This window comes from Vidua macroura, chromosome 1, assembly GCF_024509145.1.
Source record: "Vidua macroura isolate BioBank_ID:100142 chromosome 1, ASM2450914v1, whole genome shotgun sequence".
Taxonomy (NCBI): Eukaryota; Metazoa; Chordata; class Aves; order Passeriformes; family Viduidae; genus Vidua; species Vidua macroura.
The window spans coordinates 146,285,437-146,310,081 of record NC_071571.1 but is presented as its reverse complement, the minus strand read 5'-3'; the positions used below and the strand labels follow the sequence as shown (position 1 = coordinate 146,310,081).

The window sequence follows — 24,645 nt, the reverse complement described above, 5'->3', positions numbered from 1 at the left end:
CCCCATGTGTGTGTTCAGGAGGTGACAGTGTCCCTGAATGCTCCAAGAAGCAGCTTCACCTGCTCTGCTCAATGGACATCCTGAGCTGGAACTCAGCTGTTGAGACCCAGGAGACTTTTTAGGCTATTTTTAAAACTGGTTCTGAACTCTTTCTAAATACTCTTTAGACCAAACATGCTGCTAGGAGTATCTGGATTGCATTCACTTGCCTACCCCCTCAGCAAGTGCATGTGCCTGCATGTATTGACACACTCACAGAGATTTTTCATGCCACAGCAGGTTTTTTACAAAAATCTTTCATACCAAGGGAACCCAGGACAACCACTGCACAATTTACAAGGTTTGCACAGATCTCTCCTAGTGACAGTGTTTGAGGGGCAGGGCGCACCTCCCTCTGACTTTTTCCTCGCTGAACAAAAATCAGCTGCGGTAAGAACCAACTTCCCGCAGGAGCACAAGAGGTGCCGTTTGTTTGCTGTCGGTTTTGTGGTGTGTTTTATTTTACAGAAGACGCCCTGTTATCAGCATCCACGCAGAACTTATCTCTGTGCCATCTGCTGTCACACAGGTGTGCCTGGTGTGCCGCACCACGCGTGCTGCTTTCCTGGATTAGAGTCTCTCACAAAACACGAGCCAGCCGCTGATGCCAGCAGCCCTGGCCGCGCAGAGCAGTTGCTGTCACCCCGCTCCGAGCACAGGGATGCTCAGACACCGCTGACACGTGTCTGGCTCCGGGAACACCCCGCCTCGAGCTACGTAGCCCAAAGGGGTCTCTAACATCCCGCTCACTCCCGGGGTCCCCAAGGCTCCCTGAGCCTCCGGGGATGGGGGACAGGGGACAGGGCACCGCTCACTCTCCGAGGACAGGCGCTGCTTCTCCCGTCGGACCCTCACGCTCCCCACGGCTGCTCTCATTCCAGCCCTCTCGCCCGGGAATTCTACCCGAGCTGCGGCAAGCACCGGGAAAGGCAGAGCAAAACTCGGGCACCTTTGGGAAACAAGCGGCTTCCCCGGACCGGTTTTCCACAGCGGAGGGGGAGGAAAGCGATCTCCAAGAGATCGGGAGGGGGATCAAATCCTCCTCCCGCGGCGGCCCCGAGGCAGCGGCGGGAGCGGCTCCACCAGCGGGAGCGGCACCTCCGGGACCCGGTCCCGGTTCCGACACGGCTTCGCCCCGCCCCGGTACCGGCACCGGGGCTGCCTCGGTCCCGGAACTCCTGGGCATCGCCGCCCGGCGGGAACCTGCCCTTTCCCCTCCATACCGGTCCCTGACAGCCTCAGCCGTGCTGCTGAGGGGAATCTCCTCATCCTTCTTTTGCTCCATGGCACAAATAATAACAATGAATAGAAAAAAGAAAAGAAAAAAAAAAAAAAAAACAACAAAAAAAAACCAAACAAACAAAAAAAACCAAACCTATAGTTTTCTGTGTTGATCCACCTGGATGCTGAGAAGAGCTCAACTCTGAGACGCTTCTGCATCCTTTCCTTTCCTTTCCTTTCCTTTCCTTTCCTTTCCTTTCCTTTCCTTTCCTTTCCTTTCCTTTCCTTTCCTTTCCTTTCCTTTCCTTTCCTTTCCTTTCCTTTCCTTTCCTTTCCTTTCCTTTCCTTTCCTTTTTCCTTCCCTTTCCCTTTCCCTTTCCCTTTCCCTTTCCCTTTCCCTTTCCCTTTCCCTTTCCCTTTCCTTCACCTTTCCCTTCCTGCTCTCACACCTTCCACCTCCCCAAATCTTCCAGTGCCCTCCTTCCCACATGCAGCACACTCGGCTCTCCCAGCTCATCCCGCATTAAATCCCCAGTGTGTTTGCAGAAGACAGCTCTCCCCAGCAGTTTCCAAACTCACCTGCAAAATGCTGCTTGCTGCTAGAATCCAGGGCAAAAGCCACCTCATCCCTGGAAGCCGGGATTAAATACATTTGATTGAACCCAGATTTAGAGCCGTTTTGAACAAAAACACTACTTTGGGGAATGCAGAGCAATCCTGAACTGGCAACTCAGCCCAGGCACTCTGCCTTTTTCTCTTGGCTCTTTGGGGATTTTATTAAAGACAGACCTGACGTCACGGTGAAGGACAAGCCCTGCATTTTTCCTCTGGAGAAACTTTTCCTGCCTTCACTTCTTCATTTTTGTGTGTGGTGTTGTCCCACCTCCTGCATTTCAGTGCATCGCCGTGAGCCAAAGGGCTCTTAAAGGGAAAGCTGCACGCCGGGATCCAGAACACTGCGATTTTAGCTCAGCTTCAAAAGGCTCAGAGCTCATCCCTCATGTTGCTGAAGGCATTCAGACTCTGGCAATGTAGCTAGTACAGCAAGAAATGTTTGATCTGACTTTACTGGTTACAATCAATGACATGACACGTATACAATTATTCACAGATGTTTGATGTATTTGATTTTTAAAAACAGTGACTTCATTTGAAGAGCAAAAGGACATTTGTCTTGCACACCCTGTGGGAAGCAGTCTGACGACTCCTTTGGGACTCCTCTCTTTACAGAGCAACCCTAGATCACACAATCCCCTGCCATGCTGCACATCCCTTCCATGATTTCAGTGTTTAAGAGTGTGCATCAGCCCTGGGCCCAGTTACACTTCTGTGCCAGCACTGGGCATGACAAATATTGTCCAGGTACATGGGAGTGCAAACCCCACCTTGAACTCAAACATCCCCCCCAAACTCTCTGATCACCTGTGTCCCTGCTAATGTATGCCCTGATTTTATCTGAGAAATGTCTGATGTATTTTTCTCCTTTTACTTAGGCACAGGTATAGGTAAATCTGAATTTGAAAGAATTTGAAGTCTCTTTCATCCTTAAAATGAAGTAGAATATTATAAGGAAAATGAGTGCTAGCAAAGGGAAGGAAAACTTTGTTAAACAGCTTCACTGGTCTTAAATGCAAGAGTTTATTCATGGGCTAAAATAAGTGTCAAGGTAAATTTAAAAGTAGGCAAACCTTTCTTTTTGATGTGACAGGCTGGGCAGTGATGGGTGAATGAATCACTCTGATGGCCAAACTAGAACTGTTTCCTTAACCTCTGCTCAGCTTTGCTTACCACCTGGAACTCAGGTGTGCCAGGTTGGGTTGGGATGAGCCACTCCCAGCCCCTCATCCTAAGCAGTCATCCAGTATAAGAAGAATGTGGAGCTGTTGGAGTGAGTCCAGAGGAGGTTACTAAGATGATCAGAGGGATGGGATACCTCTCCTGTGAGGAAGGGCTGAGAGAGTTGGAGTTGTTCAAGCTGGAGAAGGCACCAAGAAGACCTTATAGCACCTTCCAGAACGTAAAGGGGCTCCAAGAGAGCAGAGGAGGGTCCTTTGGCCTTCATGTAGTGACTGGGCAAGGAGAAATATTTTTATGCTGAAAAAGGCTAGATTTAGATTAGCTATTAGGAAGAAATCCTTCCCTGTAAGAATTGTGAGAGACTGGAGCAAGTTCTCCTGATAAACTGTGAATTCCTTGTCCCTGTAAGTGTTCGAGACCAGGGCCTCTGGTCTTGGATGGGGCTCTGAGCAAACTGGTCCAGTGGAAGATGTCCCTGCCTGCAGAAGGGGGGTTGGAACTGGCTGATCTTTACATTCCCTTCCCACCCAAACTATTCTGTGGTTCTATCCCAGCCCTCCTGGGTGTCTGGTGCTGTTTGCTCCGCAGACTTGACACAGCTGAATGCTTGAGGCTGGGGCTGACAGTGGGGTGGGGAGGGTGAGAAGTCTGCTCCAGTAACTTCTGGTCACACAGCAGCTTCTATCCTTTTGTGCTGTGTGATGTGACATGGGCAGAGTAATGGTTTCACACCAGCTGGACCGGGGAGCTCTAAAAGATCAATTTGTTTGTGTGACAGTCTGGACAGACAACTGCTCTGGGAGATGATTCAAACAGAATTAAATCAAACTGAAGGAAGTTCCACAACCTGTCTTCCTCCTCCAGCACCTTCACCCCTATCACAGCCCCTTCCCAGGACTCACAACCCTGAAGAGCAGGCTCAGGATTATGTTTTCTGTCAGGTTCCTCCAGAACTATGTCTATTCTCCCTCCCTTATATCCTCCCCATTTTCCCTCACTTCCTCCTCTGTTTGTTCCTTCCAGCTTTTTCTATTTCAGTATTTCTCTCTCACCCTGCTGTCACCAGCACATCCTTCCTTGTACACTCTTGATATTCTGCTGGGGAACGTAGCACAAACCCTGCGATCTTGGTGTCACCCAGGTGGTGTTCACCTGCATGTGGACACTACTAAGTGCCAGACTTTGGGGTCCAAACCTCTAATACTTTGTGAAGTGAAAGTAGCATTTTGAGAGTTCAATTCCTCTGACCTGCGTGAAAAGGCCTCTTTTTTAAAAAAAGTGAAACTATTTTGGTTAGCGTAGGGTAAAAGGCTCAGATGTAAATCTGGTAGCTAATATTTCATACAAATTGTGATTGCTGGCTTGGAGATGAAGGAGCCACGATAGCAGGTCTAGTAAAAATAACTTCCCAAATGAAGGAGAAACAAAAGTTCAAAGCTCCTGTGGTATCACACTACAACATCAAGGGAAAGAACACTTTAGAAATGACATAAAAATGGCATTGTGTTGGTTTGGGTTTTTTCCCAAAAAACATTTGGTTATCTCCCTCTCTGACTATTTCCTCAGCATATTTCATTGCCTCAGTGAATTCCTTAGCAAATGCTGTGGTCAAGTGTGTCAGCAAGGATGAAATCATTGAGATGTGGACATCTGGCTGTTTGAAGCTCCACAGCTCACCTCAGCTGGCTTGTGTGAGTTTGTCATGTGATCATAAACCAGACTGTCTTAGCTTGGATGAGACAGGGCTCAAGGACTGGCCCTGCAGCTCCAGGGCAAGGGTGCTGAGACATCCAGGTGCCTGAGCACCCTTCTGATAGTGATTCCTGTGTGGTGGATATGGCACACTGGGGTACTTACAGGTGTGTCTGGGTGTAATGTTATTTCATTAAATCCCAAATTACAGGGATATTTTGGCTCCTGTTGAGAGAGAAGTAGCCCAGACCTGGGCTTCTGTGAGCTCTCTGATCCCTTGAAAATAACAATGCTAAAAGAGATCACTGCAATCCTGTGTCACCCTGGCTTGATCCTGGGGAGTCTTGTACTGACCTCAGTAAATGAAGGCCTTAAAACCACTTCTCTGTCTAATTCAAAGACTTCAATTTAAGATCTTCAAATGATGGAAAATCCACCTTATGTTTTGATAAGTTCAGTTACATTCACTATTAAACATTTGTGCCATATTTCAGTCTGAGTTTGCTGGTTTCATCTTTCTGCCAATGTCTGCTTGGCTGATGAGAATTCAGCACTTTCTTCCAGCATATAAATATGCAAAGGTTCCATAAATCACTGCTGACTCTTCTCTTTAATCAAACAAGGAAGCCACATTGCTTTTAATTCCCAGTGTCAAATTGTTTTTTGGGAACTTGAATGTAACAGTTTTATGACTTTTATCTCTTTACCTTTCCCTTTCCATGGACATTGTATCTGCAAATGCCACTATCCATCACTCTACAGCCATCCACAGTGAACAGGAAACAGGCAGCATGTCCCAGTTCAAGCTAGCTCTGATTCTGTCAGGCTAATGCTTTAATATAATTTTTTCCTCAATACATCCCTTATGCCTCTTGGCCACATAAACAGGTTTCTCAATTTGACTTCATTTTACAGTCTTCTTAGAACAAGTAAACTGGGAAATTGATTGATTTATTTTATGCTGTTGGATTTGTCTGACACTTTTACTGGAGGCTGTAGCAAGCCAAAGAATACAGGGACTACTAAGAGCAGAAAAAGAGCTCAGGGAGGATGGGTGCTGTTTTCTCTTGTAAATGCATTGCAAGAAGAGCTCCTTGTCTGTAGCTGCTTTCCTTTGTAAATAGGTGAGATCAGTCTACTGACAAGTCCAGGGGAAAAAAACCAAAACACCTTGGACTTTCCTGACTCATTAAAGGTAAGGGCTGAGTCATGAATCTGACTTTTAAATTATCCAAACCACTAACTGTATTAGTTTCCTATCAGGGTGCTTTTTCTTCTGCTTTTCTCTGTGATGAAGGTGACATCCTGTTCAATCAGGAGAAAGGCTGGGTTTCAGGAAGCAAATACTGGAATGGAAAGGGAGGTGGAGAAGTCAAACTGCATCATCAATTATTGTTGCTGTTATTGACACTACTTAGGTAACAGGAAGGAGTTACATCAGCCTGGGCCTTTGAAATATCAAAGAAGCTTTACAAACAAGAGCATGTAAACATCTGTTTTAGCTGACTCTCTATATCATCGAACATCTGAACACTCAGCCAGCCCCACTTCAGCACAGGTGAATATCTCATTTTCAGAGTTGCTGGCCTTTGCAGATGAGACCTGACACCTGAGTGAAAGAAGCTGCAATACTACAGGAAGATTCACTCTTTTGCTGTCTAAAGATTCTTTCCAAAAGAAGATGGACAGAAATCACACTGTATACAGAGCCAAGTGCCCCTCTGCTCCTGCTCAGCCTCGTGTCACCCTGATGCAGTGATGCAGAAGGTACCAGGATCTAAGGTGGTAAATCCAGCACTGAATTCCCTCAGTCCTTTAGAAAATGCCAGATGAAGGGATTTACCTTGGAATGTTGCTCAGCCCAGGTTTCCATTACTGAGTACGTATGCACCATGCTGTGTGGCTTGAACTCCTTGTGCCAGAATATTTGTGGGGCTGATCACACACCCAGCTGCTAAACAGAGATTCAGCTGGTCCAGGTAAACCAGCCTGACTGTCAGCACTCCAGGACCAACTGGTCATTTCTCCAAAGAGCTGGTGTAAATCAGCTCCACTGATTTAGGTGAGGCAGAGCCAAGTCCGAAAAATGGAACATTCAATATTTAATTCATTCATGCAGCCAAAATAATTTATTCTCACCATTTAAGCAGGACTATTGCCTTTGAGGAGACATGACTGTGGTTTCATTCCCCATAAATAAAGTCAGATTTATTAGGACAGTTCTTCAGCTGGTGTCAATCTGTGTGACTCCTTTGATTTCAGCAGTACTAATCTGGCTGACAGCATCTGAGCTGTTCCACTGTGAGCAAAAATGTACAGGCACCAATGACAGTAGCTAAGAAACAAGTCATTAAAATACTGTAGTTTCCCATATAAAAGATTATAGAACTTTATATCAATTTTCAGATCTGTGTTATATTAGATTTTCAGTTACTGATGACAGCAACATTGTATTTTCTACATTGCCCTCAATAGCAATGGCCTCACTACTGTGTTCATCCATTCATAAATTCTCATAATTTCCTGATGGACATTTATGTGGGCAAAACACATACTCTGATGGTTTTGAACCACTACCAGACATTTGTAACAATGGCAACAGTACCCTAGGGTATCCAGTGTTTTTCCTGAGTAATTGTCTGTCTGAATATCTGCACTCAAACCCCCACCAATTGCGTAATTAAAGCTTTCAAATGTAAATTTAAATAAAAATTAATAACAATAATTTTTTAAAAAAACCAAACACAAAACCATCACACAAGTAAGATACCAAGCTCTAAAAATAATTAATGACCAAAGTGTACAGTCCATAAAGAATGAGGAAACTGCCAGAAATACAAACTAACTCTTAATAATTTCTTGCTGTAGAAAAGTAGTCTTCTGGAAAGCAATATTTACATAATGTTTACTAACCATTAAAAGAAGCTGGCTCAATAATACATATTGAATCTGAGCCTCAGCTGCTTTAAGTATGAAGTACTTGGAGTTACACTGATTTGTGGCATTCATGGGTGCAATGCATTATTCATAAATATTAGTTCAACTATTTGAACAAATGCAGGAAGTGCAGGGGAGGAATTAATCTTTGGGCTTGCCTCCTGCAGATGCTTTTCTTGATGTCCCTTAAAAGAGAGGAAAATATATAGGCTAACAAACTATGAAGGGATAAAGAATCCTAACAAATATTGCACACATTCCTGAAACGGCACAGCTTGCTCCCTTTATAGGTTTGTCAGCTTCATATCATGGTCTCCTGGACAAGCAATTATTTTATGATATGCTCCAAAAAATTATGCCACCCCCTGCAGATAATGTCCACATGCTGACAATTCTATTGTCTAGATCAGTGACCATAGAATTGCAAAATTATACATTAATCTGGTCCTTTTTTATTTCTACTAGTGCTGCAATATTCTGCAGTCTCTGGAATGGAGTTGGTTACATGAGGAGGGAAATCTCTTCCATTCTCCTGGAAATTCCATTCTAGGGAAGAATAGATTTTGAACTTTTCCATCACACACTCAGGCTTCCCAGCACTGTAGATATATGTCTGTGAATTTCCAAGACTGGGTTACATTATGCATGTATTTGGGAAAAAAAACCCAACCAAACAAGCCCATGAAATTGCCTTAAATGTACGAGAAGTAAATGAAGTCTATAAAATAGAACCATCTCCTGTCCGTGGTGGCCTTGTTTTTTTTGTTGGAAAGTAGGTCTGCTCTTCCAGCCCAAGTGTTATTTTTAAAATATTTTTTAATAAATGCAGACAAATCATACTGTTTTCTTATTAAAGAAAATAAGAATGAAACCTTGTGAGATGTTTAGAAAAGTTATGGATAAATTCCCAAGTGATCAAACCTGTTTGAAACATGAAATATTTGAGAACAAAATATTTTCCCTCCATGGCCCAAGTGTCCAAATTCTGCATTCTAATTCTGGTAACATTTTATTCAAAGTTTCCTGTGGTATTTGGTTAGTAAACATTTTCCTTTCAACAGAACTGCTTTCAGTCTGTGTTTCCTGGGGAAATGGAGCTTATGCAATCACTCTGTGCATGTTCATGTCTGTCTGTCTGTCTGTCTGTCTGTGTGCCTTTGCGGTAATTTTTGAGCCTTTTGGGCAAAACCAAGCCTAATGTTGTCAGAAAGATGGGTATCTCACTGATGATGGCATCCCTGCACTTTGTGAAAGGAGGCACCGAGGAAGATAAAAGAGGCCACTGGAGTATCACCACGCTTCTGGGAAAAGTGAGGTGTTTATTCACACACTATTGGAGCCAGAGAAGCCACACAGCTGAGACCTCTCAGTCTGCAGGAAAACAGCTTCAGCTGGAGTTTGCCACCAGACACAAATCTGTGGGGAAAGTGGCTTTTATTGATGAAATGCTCACAAAAATACTGCTACTTTAGGCACATATGGTCCACATGCTCTCAAAGTCTCATGTTTTTATTTTTTATTTTTTGCAAGCAGAACACTATAGTTCCTCTTCTCCCACTCCATGCCAATATTTGTTCTTAATTTGATCTTGGTTATAAAAGCAAAATACTTGAAAACAAAGGTATCCATTTTCACACTACCACCTTTGCAAGTAAAATAGTAAAAAGTCCATTCCAAATTCCTGCCTGGATGCTTTCAAAGTGCAAAGATACAGTCACTTTCCAGTAGATATAGAGTGGTTCTGTCTCAAGAAGATCAATAAATTATCTGATGATATGAGCTCTTTTAGACCTCTTCTCAGCAGAAGGAGGTCTAAAATGAGAGCATTCAGAATTTACACATTTTTATTACCATTGATAATTGTATTTGAAGCATTTAAAAATCTGACAATGAAGATAATGAACTACTTTTCCATGCCCTGGAAGGTGTTCACCACAATGTCTGCTAGCATTCAATGTCAGTTTTACAAAATTGGGAGCATTATGACTTTGTTTCCTAATTTCATTTGGACACTGTTGCCAACACAACAAACCCAATGCAAGGAAAGGAACCAAGGCACAGGAGGAGATGTATCACACCTGGAGTGCCAGAGCAGAATCACTGCCCTGAGCTCTGATCTTTGTGATGAGTTCTACTTTTTTCCATCCCTGCCTAGTGTGATAAAACTTTCCACCTTCTCCTGGTCTTAGATCACCACACACAGTGATCACTGTTTCCTTCTGGACTTATTTTTCCTTCCTCTTCTCCTGTCACCCTTTTGGAGCAGAAGACATGATATAGACTTATGTTCAACCTGAGGGAAAAGGAGAAGATCAGGCTGCATCAAAACATTGACCCCATGTGCTTAGGGAAAAAGTTGGTGCAGTTATGTCTACCTTGATCAAGCAAATGTTTTTCTTCTTAATCAAGTGATAAAAAGGATTTCCTGGGTTCTGGCAGTACTTCTTTCCCTTTAATACGGCTTTAGTCCATCTCCCTTTAATCTCACCTGAAGTTGTTTCCCTGAGGAATGGCTGAGCTGCACATATTCAGCCAGGACAGGCTTCCAAAAAGAAATTTGGACAAGGAAGATGTATTTTGGGACGCTATGTGAGAACTCATAGGGGATCCACAACGCTGTGCTTCTTAAGGCTGCATTAGTCATCCCAGGATTTAAGCACCAGAAAAGTATACAGAGCCTGTAGTTCTCATATTGAGCAAAAATTGTGGCCAGCATGGTGTCTGGTGTTTGTTTGTTTGTTTTTCCCCAGGAAAACCACCCTTTTCTTTGCACAGGGGGTACTGTTGTCTTCATCTTCTCCTACGTCCCAAAGGAAACTCAGGAACAAAAATATCTGACCAATTTGTGGCTTAAAGCAGTTGCTGAGATTACAAGTAAGGTGGCCAAGTTAGGAAAGCTTTCATATGTTAAAAACCTCTTGGCATTATCTATTCACCATAGGCTGGGTCAGGGTTGAAATGTGCCCAGGGAAAGTGTCCACATAGGCGCTGGAGAGGCCTGGCTTCCATCAGGGTACCAGCGATGGAGCACAGCTCCTGGCAAGGGACATCCTCAGGTGGGAGCCATCACAACCTCCCACCTGTCTTAGGACTCCAGATTTTTTGGAGCAGGGAAGGATATGGGCAGAGAGCAGGGCCGAGGTCCTGAGCCTTGAATGAGCTGATTCCAGAGATGAAGAGGAAATATGGGAGGGAGAGGGAAGCAAGGGAGCACATCTGAGTACACAGAGGGCTGGAAGACACTAAAGGGCTCCTCTCATGTCTCCTCTGCCCCAAGGCACAGCCTGCATTAACTAAACTCTTACTGACAGATGCTTGTCTAACCTTGTCTCTGGGGAGCACAGCCCCTTCCCTCTAATTTCTCTGCAGTGACCTGTTCTAAGTCTTCCCTCTCCTCAGAGAGTTTAAGCCCAATCTCTACATGAAATCTCTCTTGCTGCAGTGTAGGTCCACTGCTTCTTGGGCACACTGGAAAAAAAATATTTTCTTTGATCTTCATTGCAGAATTTCATGAGTTTAAAGACAACATACATATATCCAGTGCAGCCTTCTGTCTTTTCCTTTGAGGTGCCCCAAACAGAGCTAGCGCTGGGACTAGACAGAGAACCACTCTTTAATTTTCCTAGAGTTCACTTCCCACTTCCTTCTTCATGACCTAGACTATTTCTGCAGGAAGGTGCCTATTCCCACTGTAGTGGTTGCTCTCTCTGAGATCAATGACTACCAAGCCAAAACAGGCCTCACCTCTACAGCCACAACCCTGTTGTTCACATCTGGGAGAGCCAGTCTGGTTGCCACTGCAGTGGAAGAGAGAGGATGTCTGCAACAGCACTTAAATTATATGGAAATTATAAGGAATCTGCTGGGATAAAATGGTTGACAAAAGCAAAAAAATCTCAGCATCAGTAGACATCCTCAGATATGCCCTGGCAGGACGAGTAACCTGCAGGGCTTTACTTCTCCCCATCTCTGTACTTCCCTTGTGCTGGATTTTGTGTGATAAATAATAATCTTGTTAATGCAACCTTGGAGAAAATGACTGTCAGTGTGGTTGATACAGCTGAGGAGCCTGAGGCAACTCCATGCCTGCTGTTGTCCTCAATGCCTTTATGAAATAATTTGTAGGATCTCCATGGGATCTTTTACTTTCAAACCTAGATTTGCATCATCAGCAGATGTAGCCCTTATGTGCTGCTGTTCAAGACAGAAGATTTTGAAAGAACCCATCCTTCACTCCAAAGCCCCACTCCAGCTTTTCTTCCAGGACAAGAGGGCAGCACAGATAACCCCTGCTGAGGATAACTCTCCTACCAGATAGCCATCCACACTACAGGACGGAATCTGGGTTAGATTCCCAATCTACTTGAGCAAATTTCATGTGAAATAGTGGCAAAAGCCTTCCTACAGTCAAGGGGAAATCACACCACAGCAACTTCATCCTTTCCTACAACACAAACTCTGTCTCCCATACCTTCAAGTTCTGTCAAGTCTGGTGTTCTTTCAATCATGATTTGATTTTCATAGTGTTCCAATATGGTCTGTTCTACTTGTTTCAATGTTTTTTCTAGGTGTTGAAAGTATGCAGATTGGTTGATAATTCCCTAGTGCCGCCGTGCCTACTCTGAAGCTCCCTGGCTTTGCCTGCCAGGCCGAGGCACGATCAGCAGTGGGGGACACTCCCCTGTTTCTCAAGGAGATTCGGGGAGCGGCTAAGACAAAGCCCTTCGCTGTCTGCCTTGTATGGAGGAGAGGCGGCGTCCGAGGAGGTAATGAGGGAGTCGACTCAAGGCCGGGGAAAAGTCTCAGGTTTAATCCAAGCTCCAGGGAGCTCTGAATGCCATTGTATCCGACAGCTGAGAGTGCCCTCGAGGCTCTCAAAATCATCTTAAGTACCGGGGCGGTGACAAGGGGGAAGGGACGCTCACCACCCAATGGGGGAATTCAGGGGAATGGAAGGCAAAAGGACAGACAGACACACAAACCAATGGGGGAAGTTCAAGGGAGGGACCCCTGGCCCTCGTCCACTCACTCGATGCCCAAGGTGGAAGATTTTGGGAGAGTGGGATTAGGAGCTGAGTGATGGACAGGGTACCAGGGAGGGGACAGGGGAGTGACTGAGCATTTTCAGGGAGATTGGTGCTGGGGGAAGGGCAGGAAAGCTCAGGGTGGAACCACCGGGAGAAAATGGGGGGTGAAGGGGCAAACCATTACAGGACTGTTACAGAGATATAAAAACACAATGCAACACCCTAGCTCTTCCCTTTCCTTCAGAACATCAGACCCAAATCTTCCCTTTTCTCTCCCTCCTAGGTCTCACATATCCTTTAAGGGAGTGGTTAGCCAGTTTTACAATTTGAACCAAAACAAAAAAAAAAAAACTGTGTTTTTAATGAAATCCCTTATCCTGCCTTCTGCCTGCCTAACAGTGGAATTCCTCCTCCCCCCTCACTGGTATTACCATGTTAGTTATGGGCTCATTGCAGTTTTGGTGAAGGCTGAAAGATGAAAGCCATTAGCCACTTCAGCCCTCCAGGCATCATCAGCTTTTCTTCCTCACTAAGTGAAGGACCAGCTTCTTCCTTCATCTTCCTCCTTCTGCTGAAATATTAATAGGAAGCTCTTTTCTATTTTTCACATCCCTTGCTAGTTGTGTTTAATTTTGTGCTTTGGCCTTTATGATTTTGTCCCTGTATGCTCCAGCAATTCTTCTTTAGGCATCTTTAGTAAACTGACCTAGCTTCCACTTCTTGCATGTCCTCATAGAGCATTTGTCTGATGCCTGGAATTGCCAGTCCAGTGTAGGCTGTGATTTGCCTCTAAGCTGGAGACTGGGGGAAACCAGGATCCTCTACCAAATCATTTCCACCAGGGTGAGGTTGCTAAGAAGAAATATTCTAGGATCATCTCTTCTGTGAGCAAAGAGAAGCCTCAGTATTGTACTGGATTGAGAAGCAGGTGCCTAAGACAGAGATGTGCCATCAAATGGCAGAAGGTGTCAACCCTCTGTATTCAATTATTGATGTCTTTTTTTTTAAACTCTCCTTGGAAACTGAGGCATGGGAATTTTGAAGAGAAATAGGATATTTAATGGTTTCAAATTCACATCATTGTGCATGAATCCTCTCCCACATTTTCTTAAAATTTTGCTCTTTTGCTCAGAATGGCAACACATCCTCACTAACAAGCCCAAGTACTTGCTGAGGAATGGCTGTTTCCACTGTGTGCTCCTGTGGAGGAGAGTGGTGAAGAAAGTGCTGGAGTAAATTATCTGCTGTTTGAATTATTGTCATGAATGCTAAAACAGATGTTTCTTATGCATGAACTTTTCATGATCTTGGGCTGCAGGCTGGCGGGATAATCAAATATTATTACAGCATGGAACAGGGAGTTGTAATGGGCATATAAATCCCAAATCTAGCTCCCAGTGATATAGTTTTTTCCACAGCTTATCCCTTAAGCCACACACGTGCTAGTTCTTGCACATCCAGCAGCATTTTCTGTACCAATTCTTAGCTGGAAGTGGGACTTTTGGCAAATTATTTGGAAAACTCCATAAAATGTACACTCCTGCTTCCTCAGCTAGTGCTAAGCTCAGTGCCCTTCAGTGTGCTCGAGGACTCTGGAAGGTTCTTGGGCATGATTTTTTCTGTTGCCTTGTCCCAGGTGAGAATGTCTATTCTTACACCTACCATTAGCATGCCCTGGGCTTTGCAGGAGAAAATGCATCAAAGCCCTTTGCAGGGCCCCAGGGACACAAAGCAGCTATAAAAGAAGCTAAAGCAGTTAATTGCTCTGCTTCCCCAAAGCAACATAAAGGAGTTGGAGCTCCCTGGAGCATCCAGCATTTAGAGAGTAGTTTCTGTTGTATGAACGGCACAACTCTTAAAATCATAGACATAATGCTCAAAGGGATTTTAGATTACACAGCCCAACCTTTCCCACTGAGGTGGGCTTAAGGTTAGAGGCAGGTTACAGCTGACGATGTTTGCTTACACCTTTTTATGAGCTGGAGGAGTTTATACAATATGTGTCTGGAGACAGCTTTGTGTCTGCCCATGCAGAATGGCCGAGCTCTCAGAAGAGATTTGCACACCAAATCCTCAGCCTGCTTTTTCTGTTTGCTGTGCAGTTTTCGTACCTGCTGTAGAACATCTGACAGGAACCAGCAGCAGAACTGGACACAGCAGCAGAACTCTCTTCTTCCAGTAGCCCCTGGCACTTGAATCTGGATTCAGACTTGTCACTCTGTGGAAGATGTGACCCTGCATTTGGGGTCCAGGCCAAGCCTTCCTCCAGCTGCAGTGCTGGCAGGCAGCAATGCCCCATTGAGAGCTGCCTTTCCAGTGAGCTTGAGTACATGTAGCAGAACTGAATATCTCTGACATTCTGCACATGTTGATCTGAGGTCAACTCTACAGTATGTGACTGCCACATTCTCTTGTTGTAAACAGGAAAAAAAAAAAAAAGGACTTTTTGTATAAATGACTGTCATATTTAGCAATTCCTTGCAGCACTTTCTTGCACTGACCCTACTAATCATGAGGTTAAGGAAATACTGCTTGAGAGATGTGGTAATGGCTTGAAACCCAGCACAAGCAGTAAAAAATTGCACTGCTTTAGGAAATATTGTCATTATCTTATAAATACAGTGTATCTGCATAGTCTCTGTCTTAGCACATATGGACCATGGAGAAGAAATTATATTACATCATAACATTACCATGTGCAGTTGGCCAGAATTTTGGGAGCTGTTCCTTAACTCCAGGATCAGATGAGAGCAAAAAGGGGAAAGAAACAAGTGACAGGTAGAGCTGCATCAAGGTAGAATGTTCAATTTTTTAGAATAATTTTTCATCTGAAACAATTTTACAGTGGTAGAGATATAAACCCATCTTCCCCCAGTTTGGTCAAAGTTTCTATGGAATGAAGTTCTTTGCATGCAGTTTATTCATGTGTTGAAGTAATTTGCTTGGCTGTATCCTAAAATAGCAGAGACATCAATTTTCCTTTACCATATGAAATAAGAGTAATTGCAACACAGGCCAGAGCAATGCATTCAGTTTGGTCCTTTATGGTACTCATATCAAATCCTCAGAAGTAGGGAAGATCTGTAGGACAAATAAAAGTGTATTCATAACATCTGCCATAGTAGGAGGCACACCTGAGCTGTCTGGTCTGCAGCCACAGCCCATTGAGCCAGTGGAGTTCATGGGATAGTTTATCCATTCACACACAGGTGTGTACTGCTGAAGGTGAAGCATCCCCTCAACCCCACGTTACTGCTTGGTTGTCCATGGAAGCACAGTCATAGAATCACAGAATGGTTTGTGTTGGAAGGCACCTCAAAGATCATCAAGTTCCAACCCCTCTGCTGTGGGCAGGGACAATTTCCACAGGACCAGGTGGCTCAAAGTTTGACCACACAGGAACCTGAGTTTGTTTGGGCACATAGAGAGATGTGCAGTATTTGATCTCAAACTACTCACTGACTTCTGTAAGAATCTGCAGAAGTCACCCTTCCATGGAACTGAATGGTTTGGAGGTTTGAATCTGTTTGGGTTTTTGTGGTTTTTTTTTTTTTTTTTTTTGGTTTTTTTTTTGTTTTGTTTTGTTTTGTTTTGTTTTGTTTTGTTTTGTTTTGTTTTTTTTTTGCTAGGTGGTAGAAATGAGTCATTGATGGATATGCAATGCCAGATATGTACATGGGAGTCTGAGCCAGCAGCCAGGTTGGACATGCTTGATTTCTACCAATAAATGAAGAAAAATAGGTCAAAAAAACAGAGAAAATTTGGGGAACTCATAGATCCTGCTTCATAATCCTTTGTTAAAAACCAAGATATGCCTATGGCAAATATGGATATGTTAAAAACCAAGATATGCCTACGATACACATATGAATGAAGTGGGCTCTGAAATCTCTGTACAGTAATATATAGATATGCATTATGCATTACCTGCTCAGAGCACGGACATTTTTACAGGATTTAAGACCACCTTTCTGTGAATTGTAAGTCACAGAATATCACCCAGTTGCCTGCAATCAGATCATTATCTTGAAAAGCCTCCAGCCTTGGCTGGAAACAGCAGGAGACTGCGTAGCCACCACTCCTCTTGCTGACTTGTTTCAGCAATCTAATCAGTCTGCCTTTGCTGAGACTGGTAGATCTTACCTCAACCCTGAGCTTGTCTCATGTTAACTGGTAGTTTCTGTATTCTGCACAACTTCCCTTGGTGTTTTCTCCATGCCTCCAAGAAGCATCTCATTCTTCTTACCTAGTAACTTACAGAAGCCAAATTTTCTAATAACTTGCTTATTTCATTGTGAGATATTTTCTTGCTGCCCTGTTGTTTTTGTTTTTTTTCTATGGTTTTTCTCTGCTTCCTGTGCAATTTTTCAGCATCCCTTTAAAAACAGTTATCAGGCCAAGGTGTAGTGCTCCAGTACACACTGCTGCTACAAAAGCAGGTAGAAATCACATCCCTTCTCTTACTCACTCTCCTCCCCCGTGTCTGATGATGTCATTTCCCCCAGCATCATTCTTAAGGTTCAAATTCATCTGTGCATCCAGTATCATCTTTAGGTCTGTTCTTCTAGGACTCAGCTGCCATCTTTATTCACTCACATTTACTTTGAATGGCTCTAATTTACGAAATGTTTCATCATCTCTTTCGTATTGCTTAAGCACAGGAAAAATTTAGGAGTCTGACAAGATTTATGCCATTGGGAAGATCTAGTTTCAACCCCAAAGCTGCTGATAAAAACTTGGGTTTGGACCAAGCTCTGTGAGATCCACTAAGAGATCTATTGCTTGATAAAATCTACTCACTAAAAAAAGTAAATAAATTGATAACTGACAGTTAAGTGGTTCTTTAATCCATTAATATTTGTGCTTCTGTGTTGTACAGGGCATATTTTATCGTAGTTTATTTAGAAAATTATGTGGTACTAAAATCCTAAAATATTTAGAGCATGCTCAAGCTATGCAGAATCTTTATTCAGTTTACTGCCGTATAAAAAGTATCAGTTTTGGTAAATAAGAACCATTTTCATATTAACATGTCATAAACTGTCATTAATTGCAGTCCTAGCCTTGAGGCTTATTGTTGATTTATGAACATGTCTCTTTTTAATACAAACAACTTGTTGGCTTCAAGCCTATCTTTGCATTGTCTTGTTTGTCTCTGTCAAACATTGGCAGAGAAATAACATTTTTCCAGTCATTTGTAGTTTCCCCAGTATTGTGAGATTAATAGGAAGCATCAGGGAACCAGACACATCACCAGCTTCACTTTAAGATGCCTGGGTCCCAGTTATCCAGACCTGCTGTTGTTTCTTGCTGTCTGAACCACTACAGGCTCAGAAGATGGTTTGTCATCCTCATGTGATCTCAGTGTGTCACCCTTCTGGCTCCCAAATCACCTGGAAGCACGCCACCTTCATTGTTACTAGCATTTGAGTTGTTCCTGATACACTTAAAAAAACCCTCCTTCTTCTTGCCTATGGCCCTTTTAACTCTGGATAGTGTCCATCTTCTCTTATCAACCACCTAATCAGAGAGGAATCCCAAAACATATTCCCAGCCTTTTCATTTGCAATATTGTTTTATTTTTCAATTGTTTGCACTTATTGCTTTTACTTGCCAATTGTACTTCTAACTAAAACTAGTGTGGTTTTTTTTTTCTTTTCTGATGTTTTGACACCATTTTTATCAATAACGTCCAACTGCTAACCCTGATGACTCTTGCTTTCCTTTCTTTTAGTGCATTTTTAGTTGTGATATTGATTTTATGGGCAAACCTCGCTGTTTCCATTTCTGGTATGAGAAATGCTGAACAAATGATAAAAACAGTTTGAAGCTTCAGGAGGAGACTCCCAGCATACAGACAGATGGAGCATCCAAAAATAATAAGTAAAAAATACAAATCAGGACAAGCAATCTATTGGTGATTTTGTTAAAGCATCTACCAGAAGGCTTCAGAGCAGTGCACGGGGTATTGGTTTGATTATTGGGATAATTAGACCACTGGCTGACCTCTGACACCACCTGGTTGTGTGACCACTTTCAACTTTTTCTCTGCATTTGTCTTTTAACAATGAACAGATAACATTAAATAAATTGTATAACAAATACCTATGTTTAAGAAGAGTTCAGTGAAGACTGCAGATGCAATCACAAATCTGATCTTCTTAAGTGTTGAAGATTTAACTAGCAATGAAAAAGTTTTCATCTGCATATTTCCCCTTGTTTGTTTGCTTTTAAAATATGCAGTTTCCCAGGAATTTTGGGTATTTTTACTGAAGGAAGAAAGCAGCTTTCTTTTCATATACTGCTGTTTGTTTGCTTGGTTTTCTAATATACTGCTCCCATGGATTTCTCCTTTTTTTGTGGTAAGGGAAGAATCCCACAATGTTTTTGCATCATTCTCCACACTCAGCAGCAGCAGCACAGCTCGAGCCATGTCTGGAGCTCCAGAACAGAAACAGAGCTGGTCTGAAGCCCTTGCAGGAAACCTCTGAGCCACAGCCTGCAGGTGTTGAGCAGTGCTGTGCTGCACAGCCTGATGTGGTGGGCACAGGTGGGTTTACACAGAGATCTTGTCTTTTTGCCTCCTGATTTTATGTCTCTGTACTTCTGTCAGTGGGGTTTTACTGACACAGAACTTGCTGTGTAAAATATGAATATATGTGGCCACACATTCATGTTCCAGCATTGTTAACAGGCTCACAGAATTTTCTTGAGAATCACCTGTGACAGAAAAATGCTGGTTTTACTACTGAAGTTCAGCTCAGGTAAACACATCTGGAATGTCACACAATAAAAGAAAAAGGCAAATCTCTTAACCCTAGCCTTCCTTGCAGTGAAACTTTTTAAGGCCAGCAGACAGAAAGGCTCTTCTTGCATTTCTCAGAAAGATTAGAATAATGCAGGAAGTCTGACAAATGTCTCTATAACTCTTTCTGTGCTATGACAAGGTTAAGTTAAATATTTGTGTTGCTCAAATCTTATGCTGCATTACCACTGAGGCTGTTGCTGACCTACCAGCTGTGAAGGCAGTGCAGGAGACACAGGGAGCAGAGGAGGCCACTGAAATCTGTGGAGGATTTCTTTTCAGATTATGGGATTACTCCTGGCAGGGCATGTTCCTCTCCATAAAGCTATCACTGGCTGATCTTTCAAGGGCTGAGTGCCACCAGCTGTGATCTTCTACTCTGGAACAGTTTATAGGAAACTACTAGAAAATGTGATTTCTTTAGTCATTCAAATTAATTACAGATTGAACATTTGTATAGGGAGCTTAAACTCATGGCTGTACTTCTTTGCTGCCCTTAGAATTTTTTTTAATGAGTCTTGTTCTGAAGATGCTGGAAAACATGTTTTTATTGGAAATTTTCTTGATGAGTTGCAAACAACATGTTGTCAACCTAAAGTTCTGTGTTTGTCTCTCTGTTTTTTTGTTTTTTTTTTCCTGAGGCCACTTACCAATCCCGCACTTAAGTTCTTGTTTTGATGATTTCAGCTTGCACAATGCAAAATATGAATGACACCAGCAAGAACCACATAACCTATTGGTTGACCCCAATCCTGAGTGAGGTACTTGTCTGTTTCCACTCTTCCTTAGTGAATATTGAGGGGGGGATGCATTCCCTCTGTCAGTTAACACCACCCAAAATATACCTTCAAGTCCAGTCCCTTGTTCATTCACTTTGACTTAATACTGATTGTAACTTGTACTTTCTTTTGGAGTAAACTGTCTCTTCCTGAAAAAAAAAAAAAAAAAGCCTTTCATGGGGCACAATTCAGCTCAAAGGTCCTTCCCACTAAACAGGACAAGTCTGCAATGTACACAGCTCCAACCCTCACACCAGCCCTTCAACATCCTCCAACACAAGCATTCCTGCAAGGCAGCTCATGCAGTCTGATGGCCATTCCATCAAAACACCCCTGGGGCACACAGTGGTCCACAAACTGCTTCAAACAGCTGAAGCAGAACTAAAGCACAGAAGTTGGCAATGATATCTCAGAGGCACAGAGCACCTGATGCCAGGAAAACACCAATGCCAACTGCTGTGCACTGTGACAACCAGAGAGTGCCAGCACTGAATGATGTGGGCACCAAGTTTCTGCACCATTTGTCCCTGGGCCCATATTCACCCTTGAATGGCTGTAATAGGAATACATTTATCAATATATTTAACATACCTGCAGCCTGAAATGTCCTTGTCCGTGCAACTTATGAAGTCTTCCCATGTGAGTCTTCTGTGTCAACTTCTCTAGGCTTGAGATTTAATCTTCTCATTCTTCATAAATTACTCATAGTAAACATTTTAAAAGTTGAAATAACCAAACAACATATTTTAATCCATGTCTAACACACATGAATAACCTACTTGATCTTAACCTACTTGATCTTTCACTAAGCAGCCACCTCCAGTAGTATAGAATATACCAGTGTCCATAAATGGTGATAGAACCCTGGAATCCCCAACAGCCGTCCAAACAACAAAAAAAAAAAGTCTGGTTTTTTTACCATGTGTAATGGGAATGCTATTTGAGATGCATCATACTCTTTACACACTGCAAGAAGCATCCTCTGTTACTTGAATCCCATCATTTCCCTTGGAAAAGGGTTATGGAAAAGAAACCCACAAACCTTATGTTTAAATAACATTGTAGGCCTGGCTGTAACCCATGACTGTAATGAAAATACCTAATTAAGGTTTCCAGTTTGCCCCTAATTCACTCCACACTGCTCAAATATTACAGCATGTGTCTCACACTGTGCTTACAGTGAGATCCCTCAGAGACTGAAGAGTCCCTCCCCACCCAGGCAGTTTGGGTCAATCAGAAAGTATTTCATTAGCTCTGAGTGATCTTTAATGTTATTTGAATACTGCAGTCTGGGTAGTAGACTCAAGCTTTTACAATAACATTCAAATAATTCAAGGGCAGCCTAAATATGGCAATGTTATTAGCAAAGCTCTTAAGTTACTCCTTGATTTTTTTCCTTCTACCACTAAAACATACAAAGATAAAGCACTAAACAAAGATCTTAGGAGACAGGACTTTCTTACAAGGTTTCTAGGTGGCTTTGAACTATCACTTAGGTCCACATTTAGCCCAACTGACTTTTGATTTGAGGCTACCTACATTGTCAGAGGATGAGAAAGTAAAAAAGGAGTGAGAAGTTTTCAGAGAGAAGCTCATGATGCATTAATGAGGATTGTCCAGGTGACCAGCCTTCTTTGAAAGTTGTAGGAACCTTGGCCAGCTGTTTTCCTGCTTGAGGATGTTCAGTCCAGGCAGTAAAGTGAATAAAGATATTTGGGCATACGTCTGCAGACAGCAGATCTGTAACTGGTAAACATTTGCCTTTGTGTAATGGAGAGCATTGCAAAAAATATTCCCTAGAGATCGAGAGATAATGCATCCACAGTAGCTCAGCTGCTCCAGTGCAGTCCTGTAAGCAGGACATGATGTGCATATGATCCTGGAACTCACACAGAGGGTACACTTCTCCCTGGCCTGTGTGGATTGCTTTCATAGGGCGTGAGCTCAGACCAGTTTAAATTGCAAAAGGGCAAATTTTGATTAGATATTATGAAGAAACTCTTTACTGTGAGAAGGGTGAGGCACTGGCACAGAGAAGCTGTGGATGCCCCAGCCCCTGAGCAACCTGGTCTGGTGGGAGGTGTCCCTGCCCAAGGCAGGAGAGGTTGGAGCAAGGAGATCCTTCTGTTCCCTTCCAACTCAAACTGCTCTATGATTCCATGATGACCACCTCAAGTCTGGCATTGCTCTGGTGAACAGCACATCCCAGAGAAGCACAGTTGAACAACATCCCAGAGAAGCAGAGTTGAAGAAGAGCTGAAGCTTTGCCCTTGCTTTTCTTGTTAGTGCCTGGTTCATCTGGCCTTGTCCAAGATTATAGCTTCTCCACTGACATCCTGCTGCTCATTGCAAATTGGTATTTACCACACACACACTTCTTTAACCCAAGTTTATAGCAAATTGAACACCATGTAAATGTAAACTGTTTGGATTTGTAAATTTGCTTTGCTGCTATTTTAGCTTTTCTTGACAATTGTATTTGTTTTTACAGAGACAGTGTTTTCCTTTTCCCACATCTTACAACATGACTAAGAGAGACACAGAGGATTAACCCTTCTACATCCAGACCACTGAAATTCAAAGCACACCCAGCCAAGCTGCTGAGCTGTAGACAGACTGCTCATGAGAAAACCACTATACCTCTGAGGGTTCCCAAAACCAAGGACATCTTTGTACAGAGTACACATTTTGCTAGAAGTTTGTGCCCTTGGTTAACCCAGTGTAATAAGCAATTATTATAACCAAGTTATGGTATCTTGGTTCTGGCAACTTCCTCAGTGAGTGACTTTTCCTGCCACAGACCTACTGAGTCTAGAAACTAATTTCAGTTTTTAAGCTAATTTCCATTTTGAAGGGGTCTGTAAGCTATGTCTACGTCAAGTGACGACCACATAGCCTGTAGTTTTTCAGATATGCTTTAAACTGACTGGGACAAGGAGCAAGAACCCAGAGCTTTAATGTGGCTTTCTTTTCTGAGGCAGATAAGCCAGCCTACCCCTAGGCCATCAACAGGCTGCTACTAACACCTGAAAGGGAGTGCTGGGTGACATGGCACAAAACTGGAATAACTTTGGTGCTGGCAATTAAATTTGAGGTATGACCACAGCACAATTAGGTCTATTCCCCTAGCTTAACACTACAGCTGTAGCCACACAAACAAGTCTGAATCCAGCTTGGTGTTCCTAATCCTGATGACTGCCTGCAAGTTAGAGTAGACACTAAAAATTCCAGAGGGTCATACTTTATTAAGATCTCCTGTTGTTTCATGAGGCAGAGTTATTTCATGTCAGTTGAGGCTCACAATTTTACGGGACATAAGACAAAGAGAGGTTGGTTTGCCAGGAAGGGATGTGCTCATTCCCCCTCCATATATGTATCACAGATGTCTCACAAGACAAAAAGCTAAGACTGTTCTGCAGCAGCACAGATAATTTATGTTCCCCTTCCACAGTTAACTGTCCTTCCATTATTACAAAATATTTCCTTCTCTTTCCTCCTTAAAAAAAAATATAAATTAAAAAAAACCACTAGTTGGGATGCTTGGTGGGATGATGGAATGTCTGTTACACTGGAATAGGGGACTGTGCTGGCTAAATATTGATGTGTGGAGTGTAACTTTTATGTAAGTTGTCATCTTTAAACGTTCAGCACCTGCTCCTCACACAAGATGCCCTCTGTCCCTGCAGAGTGAACACGCAACAAAGACTGTGATGAAATATTTTGTGTTCTGGGGCTTAGAATGTCTCTTCTCTTAGGGCAGGATGTAATAAAAAATTAACCTATGGATGATTAGGAAGTGTTTAACAAAGGTGGGAAGGCAGGCAATGTGTTTTTACTCAACTGAAGCCCCATGATGGCTAAAATAATCTTTCAACCTGAAATGAAATACAGGCTTGAAGTTCAAAAGTAGAACCTCTGTTGCCAACTTGAAATTCTGAGACAAAACTATGGGGGTTTACTGGAACCAAAGCAGCTCATGGCTTCCAAAATAAAGCACAAGCCCAGTCATGGGATGAGAAGTCCATCATACACTGAAACCATGAAAGATCTAATCATCAGATGTGATGACAAGGGGAAACACCCAAGGGTCAATCTCTTTTTTAATAAAAGTTTCCCCTTTTTTCTCATTATAAGACTAGCTAAGGGCAAGCCTTTTTTGTCCTCTTTTTATTTTTGTTTCTGGATCATTGCTTATAGGGAATAGGATGGAGAGTTTTTATATATGATTCTATGATTTATTGTTCTTGGATTTGTATTTATTTGGGCAAATGATTCATCTGTGAGTAATTATATTTGATTTAATGCCATAAACATGTTGTTCCAGAAGAGATTTTTTGTATTTCTTTTG

General features: G+C 42.8%; 1 protein-coding gene across 1 annotated transcript in view; it reads right to left on the bottom strand.

The window, feature by feature from the left end:
- The window catches only part of CCN4 (cellular communication network factor 4), a 33,954-nt gene extending 31,947 nt beyond the window's left edge, over positions 1-2,007 (bottom strand). Inside the window, exon 1 of the mRNA XM_053992696.1 lies at positions 1,840-2,007. Within this exon, the coding sequence (XP_053848671.1) occupies positions 1,840-1,887 (48 nt within the window). The 5' untranslated portion in view covers positions 1,888-2,007. The remainder of the gene's footprint in view (positions 1-1,839) is intronic.
- Positions 2,008-24,645: the final 22,638 nt, after the last annotated feature.